General features: G+C 36.6%; 1 protein-coding gene across 3 annotated transcripts; it reads left to right on the top strand.

Annotated features, from left to right (window-relative positions):
• Window positions 1-649: 649 nt before the first annotated feature.
• LOC149072959 (uncharacterized) lies at window positions 650-15864 on the top strand. 3 transcript variants are annotated; one of them, XM_089246790.1, is made up of 13 exons: window positions 650-797; window positions 4237-4304; window positions 5443-5511; window positions 6163-6231; window positions 6645-6713; window positions 7133-7201; window positions 7646-7723; window positions 9336-9404; window positions 9541-9582; window positions 9721-9783; window positions 10001-10063; window positions 11628-11691; window positions 15792-15864. In XM_089246790.1, exons 2-13 carry the CDS (start codon window positions 4245-4247, stop codon window positions 15797-15799), a joined length of 723 nt encoding a protein of 240 aa, XP_089102916.1. In that variant the 5' UTR covers window positions 650-797; window positions 4237-4244; the 3' UTR covers window positions 15800-15864. The 3 variants fall into 3 exon arrangements, with proteins under 3 accessions (XP_089102916.1, XP_089102915.1, XP_089102917.1); XM_089246789.1 differs by having other exon boundaries at window positions 11628-11724; window positions 15792-15861; XM_089246791.1 differs by lacking the exon at window positions 9336-9404 and having other exon boundaries at window positions 11628-11724; window positions 15792-15861.
• Window positions 15865-24058: the final 8194 nt, after the last annotated feature.

Here is a 24058-nt window from a genome sequence, read left to right as displayed (position 1 = left end):
TCAATAAAATTTGTGTGTGAATCTAAATAGTGATTTATTGTTATTTCCAAAAGTCGATTTCTTGATGATTTCGGAAAATCAGTTCTACCCTTTGATTGTTTATTTCTTATCTACAGTTGTTTCAAAAATTAATGAGAGATCGGAGTCATTTCATTCCTTTTGATATCAAATAGAAATCAAATCGACGGCTCGCATCAAAGGATGGTAGAAATATATTTCAATGACCAAAAGTTTGGGAAGTTTACTGTTGACCTCGATTGAGTAAAGTCCAAAAGAAAGGGGGGTTTCGTTATTTTTTTCTCTCTCTTTTCTATCATATTATATACATACGTTGATCTTGGTGAGTCGATTTCTGCACCGAATTTTCACGGTAAATTATCCCGTCTCTTTTTTTTACTCATCTGGTGGCTGAATTATTGCCGTCGTTAGAGAGAAACTCCATCTTTCCCTAAATATTTGTTTTATTTGGAACCTTTATCTGCAAATATCCAAATGTAACATTGCTTATATATACTTCCATACTCTATGGCTTAGGATTGGTTGTTGGCTTGGTGACTCAGAATCACCGGCTGAAGTAGTACGTCACTGGTGTGGCTGTTGGAGAAGGACTGCGCCGCGCATCCTCCAGAAGCGCTCTAGTGTTGGACGAGTGAGGAGGTGCGAACTAGTTCGTCGTTCTTGCGAGTTTTGAGCATTGAAGAATTTCCGTTATTTTCAGAAATTCCGTTTTTTCCAGAGAAGACAGAAACCAGGCTTATTGGTATTTCTTCAATTTGGTTTTTGGAAATTACATTCAGGTAAGTGAGTTTACGTTCATTGTGCGCTGTCGAACTGCCGGTGTTATATTTCCCATTTTTAAAACGCACGTGCAATTCCAAAATGCGACAATACAATTGACGCTCGATTTATGAACTGACACGTTTTACGAACAAGTCCCCTAATATCAAACAATGTGTGGTATCTTTGAACGTGTGTGTGTGTTTCCCGTTCACGAATCTTCAACTTCCATGAACGAATTGTTCAAGTCCGTTCAAGTTCGTAAAAAAGGGCGTTGGCTGTATTTCACAATTGGAACTTTAGGATAAAAATGCTAGTCTTGTTACTTTTCCATGATAACAAGACATTTTTTTTAGAAACTTTACATTTGAATATTTAAAATTTTTTGTGGAATAGTTAGTGCAACTTGTCTCGAGTATTGTTCCTTCTATTGAGATAGGCAGTCAGTGAATTAGGGCACACCACACTAGTGTTGCATGAACAATACAGTGTTATCTATTCGTATTGAGTTTTAAGGATTGGTTAAACTAGTTCCCCGGTCTAATAATTTGATACACGTAAAAGGTATCAAGGTTGGCATGGTGCTTAATCAAATGAAAAGTTTGTGTGTATGGCGTCACGATATTTGTGCTAATTATTTGAGCCATGGATTTTGTGTGTTTGTTTTAAAAAAAAAAAATTTTCCTGAAATTGAGTATTTAATTAGCTATAAATTGATTCTTTCTGATATTTATGTGCTGTTAAAGGGATGAGTGACCACAGCTGAGAGAGTGTTGCAAAAATGAACAATAAAATAAAACGATATAAGTGACATAACCAGAGCTTTTTTTTTCAACGGTACGTAAGAGTACACAGTACTGGTGCATTGTTTTTCTTGATTTGAATTGTGGAAGTTGCAGTTAGGGTCAGCATTTCTTTCAACCCAAGTAAAAGTACTGAGTAACTAATGCATGATTTAAAAAATTAATACAGTGAAACCTCCCATAACGGCCCATGAAGCTTCAACGGACACCCGTTTTCGGACAAACATTTCGGTGTCCATTATGGAGAGGTTCCGCTGTAATGGTTTATTTTTACAACGTCAACGATTTTCTAGTGGTATGTAAGCCCCCTGCGCATTTCCAGGGGAATAATAAACACATGTTGTAAACCACTGAGGTCTAAGCTCTTCGTTTCTGTCGTGAGGGCGTATTTCTCTCGAATTTGAGCCATCGGCAACATTAATTTTCGGGACCCCACTTGGCGTTCTTTGAGATATTGCAAATATACTTTAAAAAAATTCTGAATATCTATATATGATTCGAAATATCATACTTGGCATTTGCTTATTTTACAATCCATCACCATCTTCAGTTTCAAAAACAGCATTCCTAAATTCAACAAAATGGGAAAGTTCCATGTTCAATAATTTTTGGGCCTGGGCGAGAAAAGGGCACTGTCTATACTGCAATAATAATCTCAATATCAACTTTGTTCACTGTATAAATAAATACTAATCACGTTTTAAAAATCAGATGATCCAAAAGTCCCTGAACATAATAATTTATCAGTTCCCAGTGGTTCCGTAACTGTTCCCCACGAGAGATCTTTTGATGAGAATAGAACAATACAGGAATAAACATGACCGGATCAGTTTTTATAAAATTGATAAAAAAAAATTAACAGTTTCCACATGGGGAACAGTAAATTTCTACGCAAGTTTGAAATACAAAATTTTAAATAAAACTTTTCACTTATAATTTATTGTTTATAATTGATTTCAAATTGATTGTGTAGGAAGAAATGTCTTCATTTTTAGTGACACTGAAAATGGTTTTTTTATAAGCCGCTGCTAAAAATGTTCAAGGGAAACCCACATAATAAAGTACAGTAAAACCTCTCGATAACGGACATTCATGGGACCGAAAATTTTGTCCGCTGACGAGGAGTGTCCGTTAATGGATGGTAAAATACATTGAAACCCGTCGACATAACTATAAAAAAGTATCCGCTAAGGGGAGCATCCGCTATGTGAGGGTGCACTGTGGTAGGGTTTTGCGGGGGGAAGAGGAGGGGGAAAAAAAAAAATATATATATATATATATATATATATGCCTAGCTTTTACTTTTCTGCTTTTATTTCCGCCCACGCACAAACGGGTTGTGAGTGGAGAATTGTATGCTCAAGGCAAGGTTGCTTTAAGATTGGCGTTTTGAATTGGCGAAGTGATTGAGATTTGCCGTATGGCATTTGGCGTCAAATTTACATTTGAAGAGATGGTTACATAAGACTTTTTTGGCGATAAACCTTCAAGCGATAAGCTTTTTACTGTGATAACCTTCACTAAATGTCACGTAAATGATTCTGGAACTGGGAAATTGAATTTTCTAGATGTTATGCCGAAACTGATATTTGGAAAGAAAAGTTTCGGCATAACATCCAGAAAATTCAATTTCTCAGTATATTTCAGGCCGAAAAAATACCATCTCTTCAGATTCTGGGACTGTTTTTCCATCAGAAAAAATGGTGTTTTCGGGTTCCACTACCAATCCTGAAGATGGCTACACTTTAGTATAAAAACGAAAAAGAAATATCTAACTAATATGAATAATTAGAAAAATTATTCATCTACGATTATTTTTGCAGACATGTCTGATAGATGTGACACTGTTGGGATTGGTTGAATTCCGTTAGTCCTCAAAGTAATCGGCATCCAGTACTTTTTGCTGGATAACGGTGGTCCGTTGACGGCAAAAATCGGGAATCTTGAAAAAGTTTCGGGAGATCCTGCTGCAAGTATACGTCATTTGCGATGGATTTCTCATGAAGGTTGATTCCCAGGAGGGAATATAAAAGGTGACAATCTGTTAACGAAAGTATGGTAGATGACACAAAGTCTTCCAATCGAGTCGCATTATGTATTCCTTGATACTCACGGCACATGCGGTCTAGCATTGTCGTGAAGGGGCAGTATACCCTTAAGGTAACCAATGCTGGCTTCCTCTGCTTGTCGGACGTCAAAAAACAAAATAAATATTTATATAATATTAGAAAAAAAATTTAATATTTTGTCAAAAGCCAATATCGTCTTAATTAAAACCGAAACAAGCGTTCCGAAAAGTGCTTTCGAGACAGCACATATACACAGGAAATCGGGATGTCTCAGAAAACCGGGACATATGGTCAGCTTATGTAGGTGGAGTCGCTGATGAATTTTTTGTTCTAAAAAGAGGGTCACGCTTCAAAAAGTTTGGGAACCACTGCCATACAAGAACCAACTTTTTAACCTTCTTTACTCCCTGGAGGAGGGAAGCAACGATAGTAAATTGCCACCAGGCCACAGTTATGGACTGCTTAGAGAGAGAGAAAGAAGAAGCCATTTTATTATATATACCATATTTATTGTCTTCCGTGTTTTGTAATTCTTGTTTTTTATTTTATGGAGAATTCCACATTCATTATTATTAATATTTATTAAGGTTTTGAGATGGACAAGACATTTTCTTTCGCATTGGAAGATAAAGCAGTAGAAATCCCATCAAAGGAGGTAAAAGTCCTAAAATTCATAAACTTATGCATATTTATCCACCTCAAGTAAAAATTTATAAAAGAGATCCTGTACGTTTGCAGTGAAGTATTTCCTGCAGGGCCGCAACTAGGGGAAGGGGGAGCATGCGGATCTGGTGCCCCAGGTGCCTTACTAAAGAGGGCGCGAAAATTTCACCCTTTAACCTCTTCGTCAACATTACGAGGGGGTGGTTCTTGCCCCGGCTGACCAAACATCTAGTTGCGGCCCTGATTGACTGAATGTGTGTGAATTTTCAAACATAAGTTTCTTTTGTAGTATACGAGAAATTTGATCATTTTTGTCGCATCACGGTCATTTTCTACACACCAGGGCTAATTAGACCACGACCTACAATTTATTGCCGATTCCGAACGGCAGGCTTGTTTTTTGATACTCATCGAGAGGTCCCCCTCGATGGGGAACTCCCTGCGGTAGCAATTTTTTCTGTGGTCATGTCGCCGTTTCTGTTGTACCCCTGTGTCAGGAAAGTTTTCTGACAAGGACGAACCGGGTATCGAACTCGCGACACCTCTAAACATCCTTTGGTATTTTAGGCTAGTATCTTATCGACCTGAGCTACCGCGCCCCAGTATATGAGTAAAATTCCTTTATATGCATACTTGTATACACTTATATAAACTACGAGTGTAGACAGAGCCGCAACTAGATGCTTGGTCACCCGGGGCAAGCACGCATTTTGAAGTCCCCTTGTAATGTTGAAGGAGAGGTTTCAGAATGAAATTTACGCTCCCTCGGGTCTAGCGTCCGGGGCATGAGACCCGCCTGCTCCCCCCCCCCCTAGTTGCGGCCCTGAGTGTAGATATATAAGTATGTGGTTCGTGTGTGTACGCGCGCATGTGTATTGTGGTCAGAAACGTAAATTTTGGAACACCAGCGACAAATATGCTGCAAAAGTCACAGTTTTTGTTACATTATTTTGTACTCAGATGTACAATTACAGTTTTTCACATTATACAAGCTCAAGGATCATAAGAACAGTATTTTTTTTGTTGTTATTTATTTGAGGTATATTTTGCAACATTTATGCAACAAAATTGTATCACATTCTCATTGCCTACTTTCGAATTTACGTTGTTTTATCATGTTTGTCTCCTAGGATGTTATCATGAAGAAAGGAGATGCTGATGAAGAAAAGGAAACTTGTGACATACCATCTGCCAAGAAGGTACATTTTAAAGCGTATGGGGGGGTCTTCATTTCTTATAAGTTGATGAGCACTGTCTTTTTTCATCATCAGAAGAACACCCATTTATGTCAACTAGGGAATATGATCAAACTCAAATTAGCATAATGCTTATTTTAGATTAAAAATAGAATTAGAAAATTTATTATGGTGTGTCCGTCCATAATTCACAAGTACGAAATCGCGCACAACCATCCAGCGCTCTTGAGTGCTTCGCGGTCTTCAACAGCTACATTTGTACAAATACAACGCCACGACAGGCAAAATGCCCAACGAGGTGGCTGAGAAAAAGATCCCCATAAAAATATGGATGTCATATATTTCAAAAATACAGCAACCCATTTGAAAATGCAATTAAAAAGCAGTCGATTGGCGGTGTTCATGGTCCATCCTATCGATCCCATTGAAAATTTTGAACACTTCGATCATATCTCCTCGACTCCTGTGTTCATCCAATTCCCCCAATAGATGTTAAGTTTTTCCCGCTGTACGAGCTCCAGGATCATAAAAATAAGAATATTTTTTCGTTATTTATTTGTGGCATATTTTATAAAATTTATGTAACAAATTTGTATCGTATTTTCATTGTCTACTTTCGAATTTACGTTTTTTTTTATCATGTTTGTCTTCTAGGATGTTATCATGAAGAAAGGAGATGCTGATGAAGAAAAGGAAACTTGTGACATGCCATCTGCCAAGGAGGTACATTTTAAATCAGTATGGTGTCTTCAGTTCTTCCAGTTGATGAGCACTGTCTTTGTTCGTCATCAGAATTCGTCAACATGCATTCATGTCAACTAGGGAATATGATCAAACTCAAATCATTATAGACTAAAAATTGAATTAGAAAATTTATTATGATGTGTCCGTTCATAACTCACAAGTACGAAATCGCACACAACCATTGAGCGCCCTTGAGTGCTTCGCTGTCTTGAACAGCTACATTTGTACATAGATGTAAAGTTTTTCTCGATGTACAAACTCAAGGATCATAAAAATTAGAATATTTTTCGTTATTTATTCGGGGCATATTTGACAACATTTGTAACAAATTTGTATCGTATTTTCATTGTCTACTTTCGAATTTAAGTTGTTTTATCATGTTTGTTTCCTAGGATGTTATCATGAAGAAAGGAGATGCTGATGAAGAGAAGGGAGCTTGCGGCATACCATCTGCCAAGAAGGTACATTTTAAATCAGTAAGGGGTCTTCAATTTTTCCAGTTGATGAGCACTGTCTTTGTTCCTCATCAGAATTCGTCAACATGCATTTATGTCAAGTAGGGAATATGATCAACCTGAATTCATCATAGATTAAAAATTGAATTAGAAAATTGATTATAGTGTGTCCGTTCATAACTCACAAGTACTAAATCGCACACAACCATTGAGCACTCTTGGGTGCTTCGCGGTCTTCAACAGATACATTTGTACATAGATGTAAAGTTTTTCACACTGTACAAACTCAAGGATCATAAAAAATAAAAATATTTTTTTTCGTAATTTATTTATGGAATATTTTGTAACATTTATATAACTAATTTGTCTTATATTTTCACTTTCTGTTTTCGAATTTACGTTGTTTTATCATGTTTGTCTTCTAGGATGTTGTCATGAAGAAAGGAGATGCTGTTGAAGAGAAGGAAGCTTCTGGCAGACCACTTGTCAAGAAGGTACATTTTAAAGCAGCATGGGGGTTTTCAATTTTTTTCTAGTCTTTGCTCGTCATCAGAAGAGCATCCATTTATGTCAACTAGGGAATATGGTACAACTCAAATTAGCATAATGCTAATCTTAGACTAAAAATTAAATTGGAAAATTAATTATAGAGTGTCCATCCATTACTCATAAGTGCGAAATCGCACACAACCATTGAGAACTCTTGGATGCTTCGCGGTCTTCAACAGATACATTTTTTGCGCATAGATTATGGGCTATTAAAATAGAAATTTATTCAAATAATATGCTTTGTAGATGTAAAAAACAGAATTAGAAAAAACATTGTTGGCGTTATGAATGTGAAACTTTGTGATGTCTATGGTATCAATTTGTATGTGAGTAATACTTTCACTGATAATTGTTAAATTTATCTCTTGCTTGACATGTTTCTCTCTTAGGTTCTTGTCATGGTGAGGAAAGATTTTGTTGGGATAGGAACACATGAAAGATCACCTGCTAAAAAGGCGCATTATAAGGTATCTGTCTTTTTGTCTGGGGAACCACAATAGCCATTTATGCAAAGAATATATTTTGCATATTTAATAAAACATAAGAGATTAATGGCATTACAGTATGAGAGCAATACTTGATGACACCAGCCATATTCGTAAATCAAGACCCGTTCTCGCAACTCTGAGACTAAACACTAGTGGTAGTTCCATTCGCATATATGTTTTTGAAGGAGCGCTCCAGTCCTGTCAAAATAGGAGGGCATCTATCTCAGGCAAATGCAATTTATTCAGTGTTTTGTTTGAATTTATTTATTTATGGGGAAAAAAATATATGAAAGTTGCAAGTGTTCTCTCTCTCTTGAGTCGATGAAGTAAATCACTTACTATACCAGAAGTGTAACAAAAGGAGTCACGCGAGAGATTGATTGAGTCGATGCATTCCGAAATGCTGCAATCAAACTATTGTCTGATACGGTAGTGCATCATTACCACAGAATGGCATTCGTTGATAAAATTCCTGTCACGCAACCGTCCCAATTTTGATCTATGCACGCTGTTTTCTTCGAAGCTATAGCTTAGAGAAATCCTATTTCACACTACCAAAGTGCAGCTTTTCTGTCCGAATACGCAACACCATGAGCGTATAGGACAGCTATGGCTAATTTATGGACTTATGCTAGGAACCGCAGTCTTTTCATGTTCCTATGCACCTTCGCACCATCGGTGCTTCTACAATACTATCTTTCCAGCTCCCATATATAACGAATTTATGAGCGATACTTCCACTGTAATCACTTCCAAACTTACATCTTGTTAATTAGATATGGGACGGACGGTGATTGGGCCGAATAACCGATATTGGACAGCCGAATATCAATTTTCTTAAAATTCATCACAATTGTAAATAAAATTGATGTTTTTAATTGAAAATAAAATTAATGGGGTAAATCCAAATGATTGAAATTGAATTTTAATTTTTTAATTAATTATTTAAATAAATATAAAAAAACTGGCAGTTGAAGGATTTTTATTGCTATGATACTGGTAATCAAATTTAACGATGATATATTGCATTTTAATATTATTTACAGAATCAATTTTTTTATCGACACTTGTTAGCAATTTTGCATCTAATTGAGAAAAATTTCAACCATTATTTACTCTCAATTAGTAATGCATCATAAAATTTATGATTTATTTTCTCATTTTTTCCTCTTTAGACGTTCTTTGCCACTTTTGCCTCTTTCAGTAGCTCAATACGCATCTTGTGTAGGCACATCATTCAGTTGGTGAACTTGAGTATAGTTAATGCTCAACTTCCACCTTATTGCAGTAGGATTTTATTTTCAGTTTCATGTTTTCCGTATCCTAGAAATTAACCCTGACATAACTTCTTTCATAGAAAGGGATATAGACCACACAATAAAATATATTCAGTAAATTTTAATGTTATGGAAAAAATTCCAATTAGTTTCACTTCTTGAAATTAGTTTGTTGTGCTTAGATTCACGCAGATATTCCGCCGAATACCTATGCAACATACGACCGAACCGAATATTCGGCAAAAGGGCCAAATAAGCCGAATACCAGCTGAATATTCGTCCCATTTCTATTGTTAAGCATGTTCTTCTTTTAGGGCGTCCTCATGAGGAGGGAATATCCTGATGAGGAGGAAGAATCATGTGAAGGACCATCTGCTAAAAAGGTATATTTTAGAGTGTGTGTTGGTTTTTTGATCTTAATACCAGATATTTTGCAACACCTATGTACGAAATTTATGTGAGCTATACTTTCACTAATCACTGTCAAATTTATATCTTGTACATTATGTTCCTCTTCAGGATGTCGCCAAGGGGAAGAGAACTTGGTCATTTGCTAAGAAGGTACTTTTTAGAGTGTGTTGGTTTTATTAATTTTAATAGCAGATATTTTTCGTAACATCTATGTCACAAATTTATATGTGAGTGGTATTTTAATATTCACTATCAAATTTATATCTTCTACATTATATTCTTCTTCAGGGAGGAAAAGAAAGAATTGCCAAGGAAAAGAAAGAAGCATGTGCAGGGCCATCTACTGAGAAGGTAAAGTTTAGGGTGGTCATACTCTAACGTTGAGTTACCAAATTGACAGTTTATGCAGACGATTTGTTTTGTATGTACATATATAAAAAATGAGTGTTATTATAATGTAATGGCATTATGAATGTGATAATTTACGACATATGTATGTGGCAAATTTATGAGCAATACTTTTTTTCATTAAAATTTACATCTGGATATCGTAATTTTTTTCTTCCAGGATGTTGAGATGGAAGACACTGAGAAGGGGAAAGAAGAACCTGGAGGATCATCTGACAAAGAAGTACGTTTTGGAGTACAATAGACTCCGGACTATCCGGCGTAATGTGGCAGAAGGGCGAGCAGGATAACAGAAAAGCCGGACAGGCCGGAGTTTCATATATACACATACAGTACTCCCTACCATCACTCATACCATCAAAAATATCTTTTTTTTTATACCAAAACCCGCTCGTATTCATATTATCTGACCTCGAAGTACAAGAGAGTATTTAATGAGTGTTTGTTATGCACTTCTGAACTGTTCTGTTTTAAAAATTTATTACAGAAAAAATAAGACCAAGAATAAAAATCTTGCACATATTTCGAGATAAACTTTATAATGTCTAACTTCATTGCAGGAAACAAAATTATATACAATGTATAGCAGTGTTTTACAACGCACCTCCGTGTGCCCGCAGGATCATTTTTATTTACTATTATTGCATGAAGGACACATTTAATGTTGTGAAATTGTAATTTATTACTTCATTTTTTATGATATGCAAATTATAAGAAAAAAACACATTTTGGATTTCATGGAGAGGCAGCGTGGAAATTGACCTTCGATACAGTGAGTCCGTGGTGTCTTGACCTTTACTAAAGGGGGGTCCACTATATCAAAAAGGTTGGGAAGCACTGTTGTACAATACAAATACACACTTTCAAAATGAACAAAACATGAACGTAAAACGTAGGCTAAGTTCTTACAAAAATTATTTAAACGTATTTTCCTGTTCATTGATAAATGATTACACGTATGTGAAAAAGTAATGTAATTCATCAATGCAGTGGTTCTTAACTTTTTTGCCTCGCGGAGCCCTTTCTGGTACATAATTTCTATGGTGGTGCCCCTCAGGCCTCTTTTTTAATATTTATTCACCAAATTTAAAGATTTATTTTATTTTCCTCGAGCGACCACGAAGCCACTGGGAAGTACACACAGAGCACAGGTTGAGAACCGCTGAATTAACGTGTTATTGTTTCAAACTATGCCGGATTGTCGAGAGTCTGGTGTATTTAAAATTAAAATGTTGCCTATCAAAACTGAAGTTTATCCAAATAGTGCTTTTAATGAAGCTATTATTAATATTATCCAGTGCTTTTCAGATGCAGAAAAAAAGAATCACGGCTTAAACTTTCGCTGACGATTAAGCTCATGTGCATTGCAAAACTAAGCTGCACTTATTAATTATGCAATAATTTGTGACTTTTGTCCCTTTTTATAAAGGATGTCACCATGGGAAAAGAACGACAATATACGTTCGAGATTAAAAACAAGAAAAGTGAGCGCTTGTCAAAAAAAGTATATTTCAGGGGTAATGGGGATCGATTCTTCTTTTAGAATCAAATGCTTAACTAGGAATCACAATAGCCCATCTGAATTTCTGATAAACAACTTTTGCACTTGGGGTTCTTTAAGTGAATTCAATTTGTATATGATTCTTACTAAAAAATTCGCATTGACAATGCTAATGAATATATGACAGTGATAATGAAGGTCCTATTGTTGTTTACAATCGGTCAGTTACTAGTGTATTCTTGTCGTTATCTTGTAACTCATTTTTAATTTTCTTTGTCATTTTCAGGTGGGACAGGAAAAGGCTAAAGGAGACGATGCTGGAAGGGGTACGGATATCATGGATTTTCGCCGTAGGTATTACGACAAGCTGAACATATTGAAGCGTTAAGTGCATTTTTCTTTGATTATTCTCTCCCCCTCCCCCTGCATATTCTACTCTATTTCTCTATCCTCAAATATCCGAAAATATAAAACTATTGAAACTCAAGGCACTCTGATGAAACTGCGGTAGTCATATTTGTAAATTGAAGGGTTTGCTGCAGAATGGGGGGTACCTCTAATTTTTTTGTGTGATTTAAGTTACATTTTATCATGTGTGTGAATTTTTTTTTTCAATTGGTGAACGAAAAAATCAGTTCGAAGTTTTAGACTGAAATGACTGAAAAAGTAACAGGAAAGAAATCGTATCCTGAACATTAAAATCATAATTTTAACGGTTCTTTTTAGTTTTATAAAATTTTATTAAAATGAAGCTCCTCCTTTTTAAAGCAAACTCTGTTTAAGATATATTTGATGTCATGTATGAATGAACATCATGATTCTTCTAATATATGTGATTCTCCTATGTGAACTACGCATACCATCTTCGGTCAAACCGCCATTCAGCAATTTATTACCAATCGAGTAGGGTCAGAAATCCTTCTCTTTATAGAGAAAATCATGATACACTGTACTTTGGTACTCGTCATGAACATGGAGGAGACTTTGCGAGGGCATATTGAGAAGGCACCATCTATTGGTGACGCCCTCAGGTTCGGTAGAAAAAAAGAAACATACCTATGTCCTTCTCCGGGATCGAACTGAACCCACTTATCCAACAATAGTTTCCATTATGGTATACGAGCATCTTGCCACTAGCGTGTCCCGGGTGTGAACTGGTAACACTAAAATTATGCCTTATCGTAGGTACCATATTATTGTAACAAATGTTAGAAAGATTTTGCTAAATGATCGTAGTTCAGCGTTTGAAAACATTCGATCCAAATATTTTGTTTTAGTTGTGTGTCAACCTTCTTATACAGCATAAGATAAAAAATATGTTTTTTTAACAACATTTATTTGTGATGATTGGGCATAGTTGTCATTTCTGTTGATGGGACATAGCAATATATTGTGCTGAAGAGGGCGTGAATCTTAGCATCCTCTTGCCCGAGTTACGGATCAATAGAATCAGTGAACTGCCTGCATGAGTTCGAAAAAATAATCAAAAGCATACTTAAGTGAGAAGCAACATGTGTTAAGGTTTTTTCTCTTACATACATGGAAAAAAAGATTTCCTCTGAAAGGAGAAACAGTGATGAAGTTGATAAAAGGATGTCATTGCCTTTTCCTTTCTATTTTTATTGATCTTGAGGCAGAGATGATAATCTGGAACTTAACGAACATTTCTTCTTTTTGAAAGAAATTGAAAGGGTTGAAGATGCAGCATGTGATAGAAACAGCCATTAATCGCTGACAGATAACTTCCAGAGATGAGACATATCTGTATACTCCATCTGTGTAACTGAAAAAAAAAAAATCACCGATATCTTTTCACACAAACTATTGATATTTTTCAAAAGTTCTCAACGTTTTTCTTGTAAGTTTTTAAGCGAAGAGAGAGGAAAAAGATCTTAATAATACTAATAAGATCTTTAAAATACTAATCTTAATTACCCACCTCATTGGACATTTTTTCTGTTGTGGCCTTTGTATTTGTACTAAAGACTCCTTAATTTTTTTCAGAAAAATACTCTCTTTTTACCACGTTTAAGCTATTTTTTCAGTCATTTTCAGAATTCCGCGTTCTCGTAGAACTTAACCATTTAGCTGATTTGGGAACAGAAATTGATAGAAAAAGCCACAAACTTCTTTAAGTAGAAAAAATAAACATTCCCCAAATTCATTTTTCTGAAGAAAAAAAAAAACATTAACATTTTTTTTATGGGCAGTGTATATTTATATTTGATCATAATTATGGTTTTTTTATTCCTCTTATTGGGGTGCTGTATTTCTGATATAGTTTAGATATATATTCGACATCCATATTTTTTATTGGCATGTTTTTTCAGCCACCTCGTTGGACACTTTGTCTATTGTGGCGTTTGTATTTGCATTTGCATTCATATCGCAAGTCTGTTTTATTTATTTATTTTTTTACGGTACGGATATTGTAATCCGTAATGTTGATTATATACATGGTAAATAAATAAGTAAATAAATATACAGGGTGCATAGCAAACAGGTGGTAGGGCATTTAACTGGTGAACCGTTGATCCTAGGTATGCTTCCAGTTGGAAAAAGTTTCCAAATAATGTGTAGTACTCAGATATGGCATTCATGTTTTAAGGGGTTGTATAGCTATTAAAATGAAAATGTTAACTTTTTATATAGTTCCCGTGTCCCCCAAAACCCAATTAAAAAAAATTGTTGCCCTGTCTCTTTTGATGCCAACAAAAAAAAAATTCCACGTTTCGAAGTGCAATATTCACTGAGATATTCGAATCCGAAAAACGGAGGAAATTTGGGAAAAACAGCGTTAAATGCGGGTAAAACGGTTTTTCCGCATTTAGAACTGTTTTTTTCCTAACTTTCCTCCGTTTTTCGAATTCGAATATCTCTGTGAATATTGCACTTAAGAACGTGGAATTTTATCGTTGGTATCAGGAGAGACAGGGTAACAACTTTTTAATTAGGTTTTGGGGCACGCGGGACTATATAAAAAGTTAATATGTTTCATTTAATAACTATACAACCCCTTGCAACACGAATGCATTGCACTTGCAACATACCTGAGTACTACACGTTATTTGGAAACTTTTTCTAATTGGAAGTATACCTATAGGATCAACGGTTCACCAGCTAAATACCATACCCCCTGTTTGCTATGCACCCCGTATAACTAAATGAAACTTAAATACCAGTCACATTACTTCACATTCGCAGTGCTATGTACTCAGTCCAAAACATACAAATTAAAACACTTATTAATCCATAATATACATGGTTGGTATCGTTTGCTCATTAAAAACAGTCAAATCAGAAAAATAAGTTGAGAAATATATGTACAGGGTGTTCTGTTAATGGACCGACAAACTCAGAGGGTTGTTAGTAAACATCAAAAGCAACAAAAATTACAATGGAACATAGTGTCGCAAACCACGTTGAGAGGGTGAAAATCGCGAAAAACGCATGCAGGTTTCGACGTCATGCTGGAACGACAACAAGTACAATAATAACTACAAAAAAATTTAATTTCATTAATTATTATCAGAGCTGTTGGAAGTGGTGGCCGCTGACGAGTGATTTAAGGTGACCCAGATATGGTGAGTACGTCAGTTATGGTGAGCGAACTCACGAACGAATTCAGCGATTAACTGACATCCACCTTTCGTCTCCTCTGGACTCGGAGTCTGCATGCGTTTTTCGTGATTTTCACCCTCTCAACGTGGTTTGCGACACCATGTTCCAGTGCAATTTTTGTTCCTCTCTTGATGCCTACTAACAACCCTCCGAGTTTATCGGTCCATTAACAGAACACCCTGCATACCAATCATCCAAACTAATATGATCACACACCTAGATTATTGATATTGGTTCATCCTTATAAAAAAAGGGATTCAACTTCGTGTTGGAATGAACTATACTAATTGTTAGTAAAGAGCCAAAGGACGACTACCCGGTTTGCAAGTACTGTTCATCACGAGGTTTGTAAGCTCTGAACTGGAGCCTCATAATAATTCCATGTATGCTCACCGATATTAGGGATACCCATTAATAAAGCAACCCTTTTTGATTAATCCGTAGCACAGTGATGGGATTCGTGTAGTCGTAAGCGACCATGATGGTGGGCCATCTCTAGCGAAATTCTAGATCCAGCATAGTCCGATGAACTGTGTGATCAGAAATTTCACCGGCATTGAATCCAGCTGTCATGTAAGATACAGGTGAATACCTATTTCACATCAGCAAGCGAAATCCTTTGACGTCCTCTTTCTTTGAAGGAGTATGTGGGTGCCTGAGCAATTTATTCATTTTTTTCTCTCTTTTCGGAAATATTAACGATATGCTCTTACTTCTACTCACTAAGCAGCGTTGACTCTTACAGTGTTGGGGTGGCCATAATGTTTCGGCTGATTAGTGTATGTATATATACATACATATTGAAAATTTTCATTTACTTTCATTGCAGGTAAATAGAGATGAGATGCATCAATGTACTGGAACCAAGTGAGGATGATGAAACAAAGAGTAAAATTTTGTCCAGTACATTTGGAAATGTTTTGTTTGAGATCTAAAAAAATTGTGTAAAAGAACTTAGAAATAAAAGTTAAGATACAGAGTATGAGCTCTTCGATTTTGATTGCTTGAAGTAATTTTCAATAAAATATTTAATTCGAATAATAGCAAACTGTTATTATCCGGTTGTTACTACACTCCGGAATTTTAATCTCTGGAAAGCAGAGACTCAAGTCTCGCATACACAAAAAAAGTGATTACAATTTTATTCTAAATTTCTGAATTTTACATTATTAAAATTGGACTTTTTAAGACTGTCCAGAAGGAATGAAAATTCTATGGCTCTTTAATATTAAACTAAAATATGATAAATGATCAGCAAAGAGAAGAGAATGATGCTATAAAGGTTAAACTTATGAAAAAAGTTTAATAGAAGTATGCAAGTTAAAAATTGTATACTAACCCCCAATAAAAAATCGTCAATTAGTAAAATTTGCGCCTATCTCTGTTATACAGGGTGGTGACTATCGACAGCCCAATAATTACACACGTGATTCCTTGTGAAAAACTAGTATAGAAAAATGTTTTTTTTTCCTTTTCTGGATCTGTAGAATGTTAAGTGAGTTATGAGGTTTTGAAATTTTGTGACGTGTCATTGTCATTCTAACGGTCAGTTATGTGCCACACTCTGAATGAATGTACAGTTCTCCGCCAGCAGTGGGTTATCACTTCTTGAAAATTAACTGAAATATTTAATCCCATTAGAAGCCAATAGTTCTGCCTTCTTCCTTCATGATTGGCGTTTTTTCTCTCCATGTAGCGTGATATTATAACATTGTTATTACGTATAACTTACGTATTAGCTTCCCCCCCCCATGTTGACAAATTTATCAACAGATTTGTAAAGTGTTAGCCAAATGAGATCTGTTTGAAATTTTTTTTAGCTAAATCAACACTTTTTTTTGCCAAAATGCGGCAATTTATTTACCGTCAATATCAAGTCAAATTTTTTGAGGGAAGCTGTGCACACTGCGTACGTGTTTACTGCGCAATCGTTATTTTACGTTGTCGTTTTAATCAGATTACATATTGACCAATACAACGGCAATCCGGCAATGCCGCCAATGTAAACAAACACGTTAAAAAGTGCTCTCTGTATTTAATTTTATTTTGGATTTATATTTACCAGAGAATGTATGAAAGGTGAAAATTTTTGGACTAATGAACCAAACAAGTACCTAAATAAGCGTTAATTATTAGAAAAACATGTGTTAAAATTAATATATGTGACATAAAGTATAATCACATGCGATAACAACAAAGAACGATAGTGTCGACATCTAGTGCAGAAATCTGAAGGTGAAAACCATAGTAAACATGGAGTGTATGAAGTGCAGGGATTTCGTTGTAGATGAAACTCGAATTTTTCAAATGTAAAAAATGTTCGCGATTTATACATCCTGTCTGTGCGGGAACAACTGAGGGGGACTTTGAAAAATATCGAGGACAAAAAAGGAGGCGTTTTTGTGTTTTGAGTGTGTGAAGGAGACCAACCCGGATAGTGCTGATTCCAGCCCCTCTTTGGATAAAATACAAAAAATTATTCAAGACCTTCGACAGGAAATGAAAGCTTCATTTAATAAATCCATCAAAGATCTGAAGGAAAAATATGAAGAGACAAGCAAAGAAACGACTGGATTAGTAAAAGCCATAACCTACAACTCAGAATGCAATGCATGGAAGAACTTGGAAAAAAAATTAATGACATGAAAATATATATAGAGCGAATTGACAAAGAAAATAAGGAGATGAAACTAGAAAATAAAAACTTGAAGGATGAAATGAAGGAGCTGAAAATAAGAGTAAACGACTTTTGGAAAATAGGAGCAGGAAAAATAGTATTGAGATCAACGGTGTTCCTGAAACAGCCCAAGAAAGTGTTATAGAAATTGTCAATGCTCTAAAACAGGTGTTGTATATCCCGCCAAGCCACCGATGTTTGGCAAGATTTGATCTCGCTTGGCGATAAACACACTTCCGCTGGCAGTAACCGCGGAATGAACACGCAACAACAACCGTCCTGAATTTTGTTAAGTTTATAAATTATATAGTAATAAATATTTTATTTAACTGGCATAACAATGATTTTTCTCAACTCCTCCATCACTCACCAACAGGATACAGGAGATTGGCATACAGGAAGACACACCAATAAAAAACTTACACAGAGTGCCTACTAGAAATTCAGCCAAAAGCAAGCCCTTATGGGCTTGTTTTTGGCTGAGTGAGCCACTTTAATAGTGAGATTCGTGAATGAAGATTCCAAAAGACTGTGGATACAGAAGGCAAAAGAGAATCAAGTTAAAGCTGACAAAATTGATCCCAACTTCAAACCTAACAGGGTATATGTAAATGAGCATCTTTCCCAAGAGAGCAAGCATCTATTTACCTGGTCAGAGAGTTTAAAAGGACCTATGATTATAATTATGCTTGGACAAAAGAGGGGAAAATTTTCCTCCGGAAAACTGAAAAAAAGAAACATTTTTTGTTCTCTATTCTCAATATATCCAAGTTTGCATATTATGGCCTCTGAAATGTACCAATAAACTTAAAACTATGTAAAAATAGGCATTTATGTCAGAAAAAGTTAAAAAAAGAGTTTTTCAGAAAAACTTTCAAAAAAAGGCATTTATGGCATTTTTCCTAAATGCTACAGTGCCTCTAATAGTAATATAAATACAATGATAATATATTATTAATCAATTATAAAATTTGGGATTCGTGTCGTGAAAAGATCGTGTAATTGACGTTGTGTAGTGCATAAATGAAATATTTTAAGTTAAAAAAGGATAGAGTAAAACGTCGTATAAACGAAAGGAGTCGTATAAATGGGGTTCCGTTGTAAATAAGTGATTTCGGGAATTCTCGGGAAATTCGATTTCCCGTTCCCAATTTCCGAGGGATTCAAAATGTAATTTGGAAACCCTAGTCTGTCCAGAGGATATTCCAAGGCCATTATGAATCGACCTGAACGCGAGCTAGAAACAGCAGTGAGAACCTGAATCGAGCATCATAATCATATGGAAGCAATCGTGCACAAGTGGAAGTTTCTATGGATAATATCGGAGGATATTCCACATGATTATACACTATCTACCAATAAGTATTTGGACACCTGTGATGGAAAAGAAAAACTAACTTTATTCAAAATCAATAGTTGGTAGAGCCTCCACGAGAGGCAATTACAGCGTGCAGGGGCGTCGGAAGTGTTTCGAAACTGTGGGTGCTCATCTTTAGTTTTATATCGAAAATTTTAATTTCTGAATCAATTCTGGGGGGTGCTCGGATGCATTTCACAAATTATCGTGGGTGCTTGAGCACCCACAGCACCCCCGGCTCCGACGACACTGACAGCGTGAACCCTCCGGGGCATACTTTCCACAAGTCCTTGTGTGATGGCTAGTGGTATTTTCTTCCACTCGGCTTGGAGAAGACATGTCAGTTCCTTCACCGATTTTGGACGGGTAGGGCACCCCTTAATTCGGCGATCCAACTCGTCCCAGAGGTTCTCGATAGGGTTCAGGTCTGGGCTCTGGGCAGGCCAGTCCATTCGATGAACCCCATTGGCACCATACCAAGCCTTGGTTAACCTCGCAGTATGACAGCTGGCATTGTCGTCCTGGAAGTAACAGGGGTCCACCCCGTTAAACTGCCACAACGTAGGAAGCACATTGTCATCCAAAATAGTGCAGTAGGCATCGGCGTTGAGCTTACCATGAATGGGGACCAAGGGTCCCAGTCCATACCAGGAGAAACACCCCCAGACCATAATTCCACCTCCGCCGAACTTGACTGTTGGCACAATGCATTCTGGCAGGAGACGTTCTCCTGCCAGACGCCAGACCCAGACCCTGCCATCCGAACGGTAGAGGGTGAACCTTGATTCGTCGCTCCAAAGAACCCGTTTCCACTGATCTACGGTCCAATTTCGATGTGCTTTGAACCACATTAACGGAGCAACGCGGTTGTACTTTGTGATCAAAGGCTTATGGGCAGCAGCACGACCATGAAAACCAATCAGATGTGCTTCCTTACGGATGGTATTCATTGAAACAATACTCCCGGATGCCTGTTGAAACTCCTCGCGGATGAGGGCCATCGGTTGGGTGCGGTTCTTCCGAATTTCTCTGGACAGCACCCGTCGGTCTCTATCTCCCAGTTTCGTTGGTCTGCCGACTCGGGGCAAATTCCGACAATCACAGCTCACCTTCCACTTCTTAATCACATAGGCCACTGTCGATTTTGGGTACTTCAGCTCGCTAGATATGTCCCTTAAGGATCGGTCATTTTTGTGATACCCGATAATTATACCTTTCTCGAAATCAGAGAGCTCCGAACTGCGCGGCATCTTGCATGCGACTAATGCCGATGTTGTTTCCTACACGATATATACCGGCGGAGGGCGTGACGTATCTCAGGACCGCAGATATCGTCATTTGCATAGGTGTCCAAATACTTATTGGTAGATAGCGTATGGACAGTTGAACATGGCCTATCCATCCTGTCCTCTTCAACCTGAAGCGAAACCTCCTGTACTGCGTCTATAGAAACGGATTTTCTTCCTCTTCCAGGACGAATAGTCAACGATCCTGTGGTTTCAAATTTCGTTATCATACTCCGAAGGTTTTAATATTCATTGGACCTTTTCGAATCCTTTTCCAAGTCCGATATTTCCGTAGAGCAGTTACTTCGGAATTGCTGTTTTGGTAAAACACTTTGACCAAGAAAGCGCAATCTCGTAAACTTATCGTCATTGTGAGCAGCAAACACATTGAGAAACAAGATCTCCGCGAAAGTTTCTAGGTTTTATAACAGCTGTTACTGATCACATAATTTACATCACATAAATTTACATGTTTACTACAGGTCTTCAAAATGAAACGCCGTCTGGTGGCGACATGTGCAACTAGTTTTCCCCCCGAAACTTTTCAGGTTTTGTCTGTAGGCTACTTTAGAATAGGGTCTTTTAATTATGGACGCCCTGTACATAACGAAACCGAACGAACCAAGAAAAAATATCTGTGTAGAGGAATTATCGTTAAATCGACAGTCAAAATTATCATCACGTGTCATCAAATTTATGCTGTTGTTGGCGAATTCTGAATTGACGTTTTCAGTATCACCAAAAAATGCGCTTTTGAGTATTTATTCGCTGCAAAATATTTTTATATTGATGGTGATAAAAGAAATTCAGTTAAATGTGTATTGCTCCTGTGAAGGGATTTATCAAAATACACTTTGGTGCATCGCACAAAAAGTAGCAATACTAAACACTTTCGGTGATTAGGTGATGCCCAGCACTGATATTAATAAACGTCCTCAGAAGAACTGAAACATGCGACATGAGTTGAAAAAATATACTGATGGATATTTGAAGTGAAAAATAAATAAAAATAATAAGAGTCGTAGCGGTTTCAAAATCCTCCTAAAAATATTGTTATAGAGGGCTTTTTATCATAGTAAACAATATCGTTGTATAGAGACAAGTTTAACGTTACAGACTATAGGCTTTTCCAAACAATATTTGAAAAAATACCGTTGTAGAGGGATTTATCGTTATATCGAGTATCATTGTAGCGAGGTTTCACTGTGTATGTATATCTGTTTTGTGGGCATTGTAAATAAATTGAGCATAAGCTTTTATGTGACATTGAAAACCGTAATTTTGACACGCCCCGAAATGTGCTTTTCCTGTCATACAACCTCTATTCGGCTGTCACCTCCGCAGACGGCCGCTCTTTTGCGGAACGCCGAGTGGCCGTCTTAGAGGAGTTTCACCGTACCTGTATAAACGTTTTTGATTAAATAACAAATTCAAGAAAACTTCGACTAAAAAATAGGAAAAACTAGTACATTTTTTCAAAAAATTCGGGAGGGGAAAAAAACACAAAAAATCGGGGCTTTTCCTGAAAATACGGGACAAAATGAAGGATGTATGGTCAGCCTATTCACAGTGTATAACTCATTTTATTTTCATTTTATTTATTGATTATTATTTTTATTTTGTAATATCACCCCTCCCAACGACAAGCTCTGGATCAGCTCATGCCATAAACAGCATACAAATCACATTGAAACTGTGCGAAATGTAATTCATTAATAAACTTAACATCAATACATAAAGATCACTGATGTCCGGATGTCTGTTAGAAATGTGTTGAATAAAACAGGAAAGTAAATAAAAAGTTGAAAGAAAAATTTCCACGATAAAATTAGTGGCTGCAGACTATATTGACATTATGCATATTATCTCAAAAACTAGAGCCGATTCGACAAAACTAACACCATTTTTTAAATCTCTCTCTCTCTCACTCTCAGCAGCCCCAATATACCCTAAAACTATTGAGATGTCCTTTTGGGAACATAAAAATGTTTTTTTTTCTGGCCTAAAATTTGTCTATTCGAACCTACTCACAAACGTTTAGTTTTATGGTAGTTATTTTTTAAAGCCAGTGTATTATTCGAAAAAATAATTTCGAAGAATAACTTCATCCGTCTCAAAAATTTTTAATGGTATGAATTACCATTAAAAATTTTTGAATACATTAGAAATTATAAAAAAAAAACTAGGCGTACCACTTTCTGGAGAACAAAACAAAATGACTAACGCTTATCAAAAACCTCTGTGAAGCTGGCGTTGAGATGCAAAGAACATATTCTCTGATTGACTTGTAAAAAAAGTTTTTCTCTTTCCTGAAAAGGTGCCATTCAAGTATTACGTAAGCAGATTTTCAGCCATTTTTGACTCCCCCCCCCCACCTTGTCAGCAAAATTTCGTCAGCAGCTAACTTTTGGGTGTGGTTAAAGGGGTGGTTTATGACATAAGCAACCTTCAAACCTCTCTCCCACTTGTCATCAAAAGTCAGCAAATCCGAAACCCACTTCCCCCTAGATACTGACGTAATACTTGAATGACCCCAAAGTTTGAGGGAAAAAACTGTTTTTATATCTCTTTCATTTTCTGGATTTCTGTGTGGGGGTTAATATATTTTTAGCATTTCCAAAAACGCCAAGTTATACATTTGGTGTACGATTGGTGAATTTGGCAAGATTTTGAAGTGGCGTCATCAATTTTTAGAGCATTATAACTCATTAATTAGGGGTCATTCAAGTAAGCATACGTTTAGCCATTTTTTACCCCCTCCTTGTCAGCAAGAGTCTGCAAAACTCTGACCCCCTCCCCCCTTGTCAGCAAAATTTCGCCATCAGCTCTGCCCCTCTGAAACCTAACGCATATTGCTGGGTTCAGAGGCGTACACAGGAGGGGGGGGGCATGGGACCAGGGCCGTCTTAAGGGCATTGTGGACCCCCGGGCCAAGTGATTTTTCTGAGGCCCTGCCTTACCAATTTTCAAAAATTTCAACCAGTTCTCATTTTTGTGAGGCCCCTCTTCTCTTGAGGCCCCGGGCCGAGCCCGGGTGGGCCCATGCGTTAAGACGGCACTGCATGGGACGGGGCTCGTGCCCGCCTCCCACGATCCAAAATTTATTTTTTTAATGCAAAAAAATGTTTTTTAATTCAAATTTCGCAAGAAAATACCTTTATATGTTATTATAATCAATTTCTCTTAATTTCAATGTTATTTGAAGACTATGAACTGAAAATTTATCTTTAAGAAATTCATTGCGACCCACCTTCTAAACCATATAATGATAAATCGCATAAAAACCCTTGGCCCGCGGATCAAATATGGCCCTGCGGGTTATCCGATGCGGCCTGCCCTCCTAAACGTAACGTAATGTATATAAAACGTTTCACTATTGCTCGGATAGCTGCGTTTGATTAGTGAAAAAATTCAAGTTAATCTGAGCTTAGGCTGGCCATATTTACGTGAGAAAAATACGGTACATTGGGCTTCTTAATACGGGACATGGCTATTTGTCACCAGAAATTATACCAAAAGTAAGAAAAGTTGATAGTCGCGGAAAATTAAGCGATTCTGCAAATTGCAGCGGGGAAAAAAAGTGACAAATATGATAGATGAATATTTCTATCGAAAGTCTTAATTATACCCGAATGTAATTTCTGAGATAGGAAAATAATTATAATCGTGATTTGAAGAATAACAAATCGGGTTGGTTTCGTTAAAAATACGTGGAAAACCGGGACATTTTTACAAAGAAAAGTAGGGACGGCCAGTAAAACAGAAAAGATTGGGAC

This window comes from Pholcus phalangioides, unplaced genomic scaffold (assembly GCF_987345545.1).
Source record: "Pholcus phalangioides strain wild (caught in Gottingen) unplaced genomic scaffold, Ppha-v1.0 ptg000017l_1, whole genome shotgun sequence".
Lineage (NCBI taxonomy): Eukaryota > Metazoa > Arthropoda > Arachnida > Araneae > Pholcidae > Pholcus > Pholcus phalangioides.
Note: the sequence above shows the minus strand (reverse complement) of the source record. Positions and strands in the feature narration are given on the sequence as shown.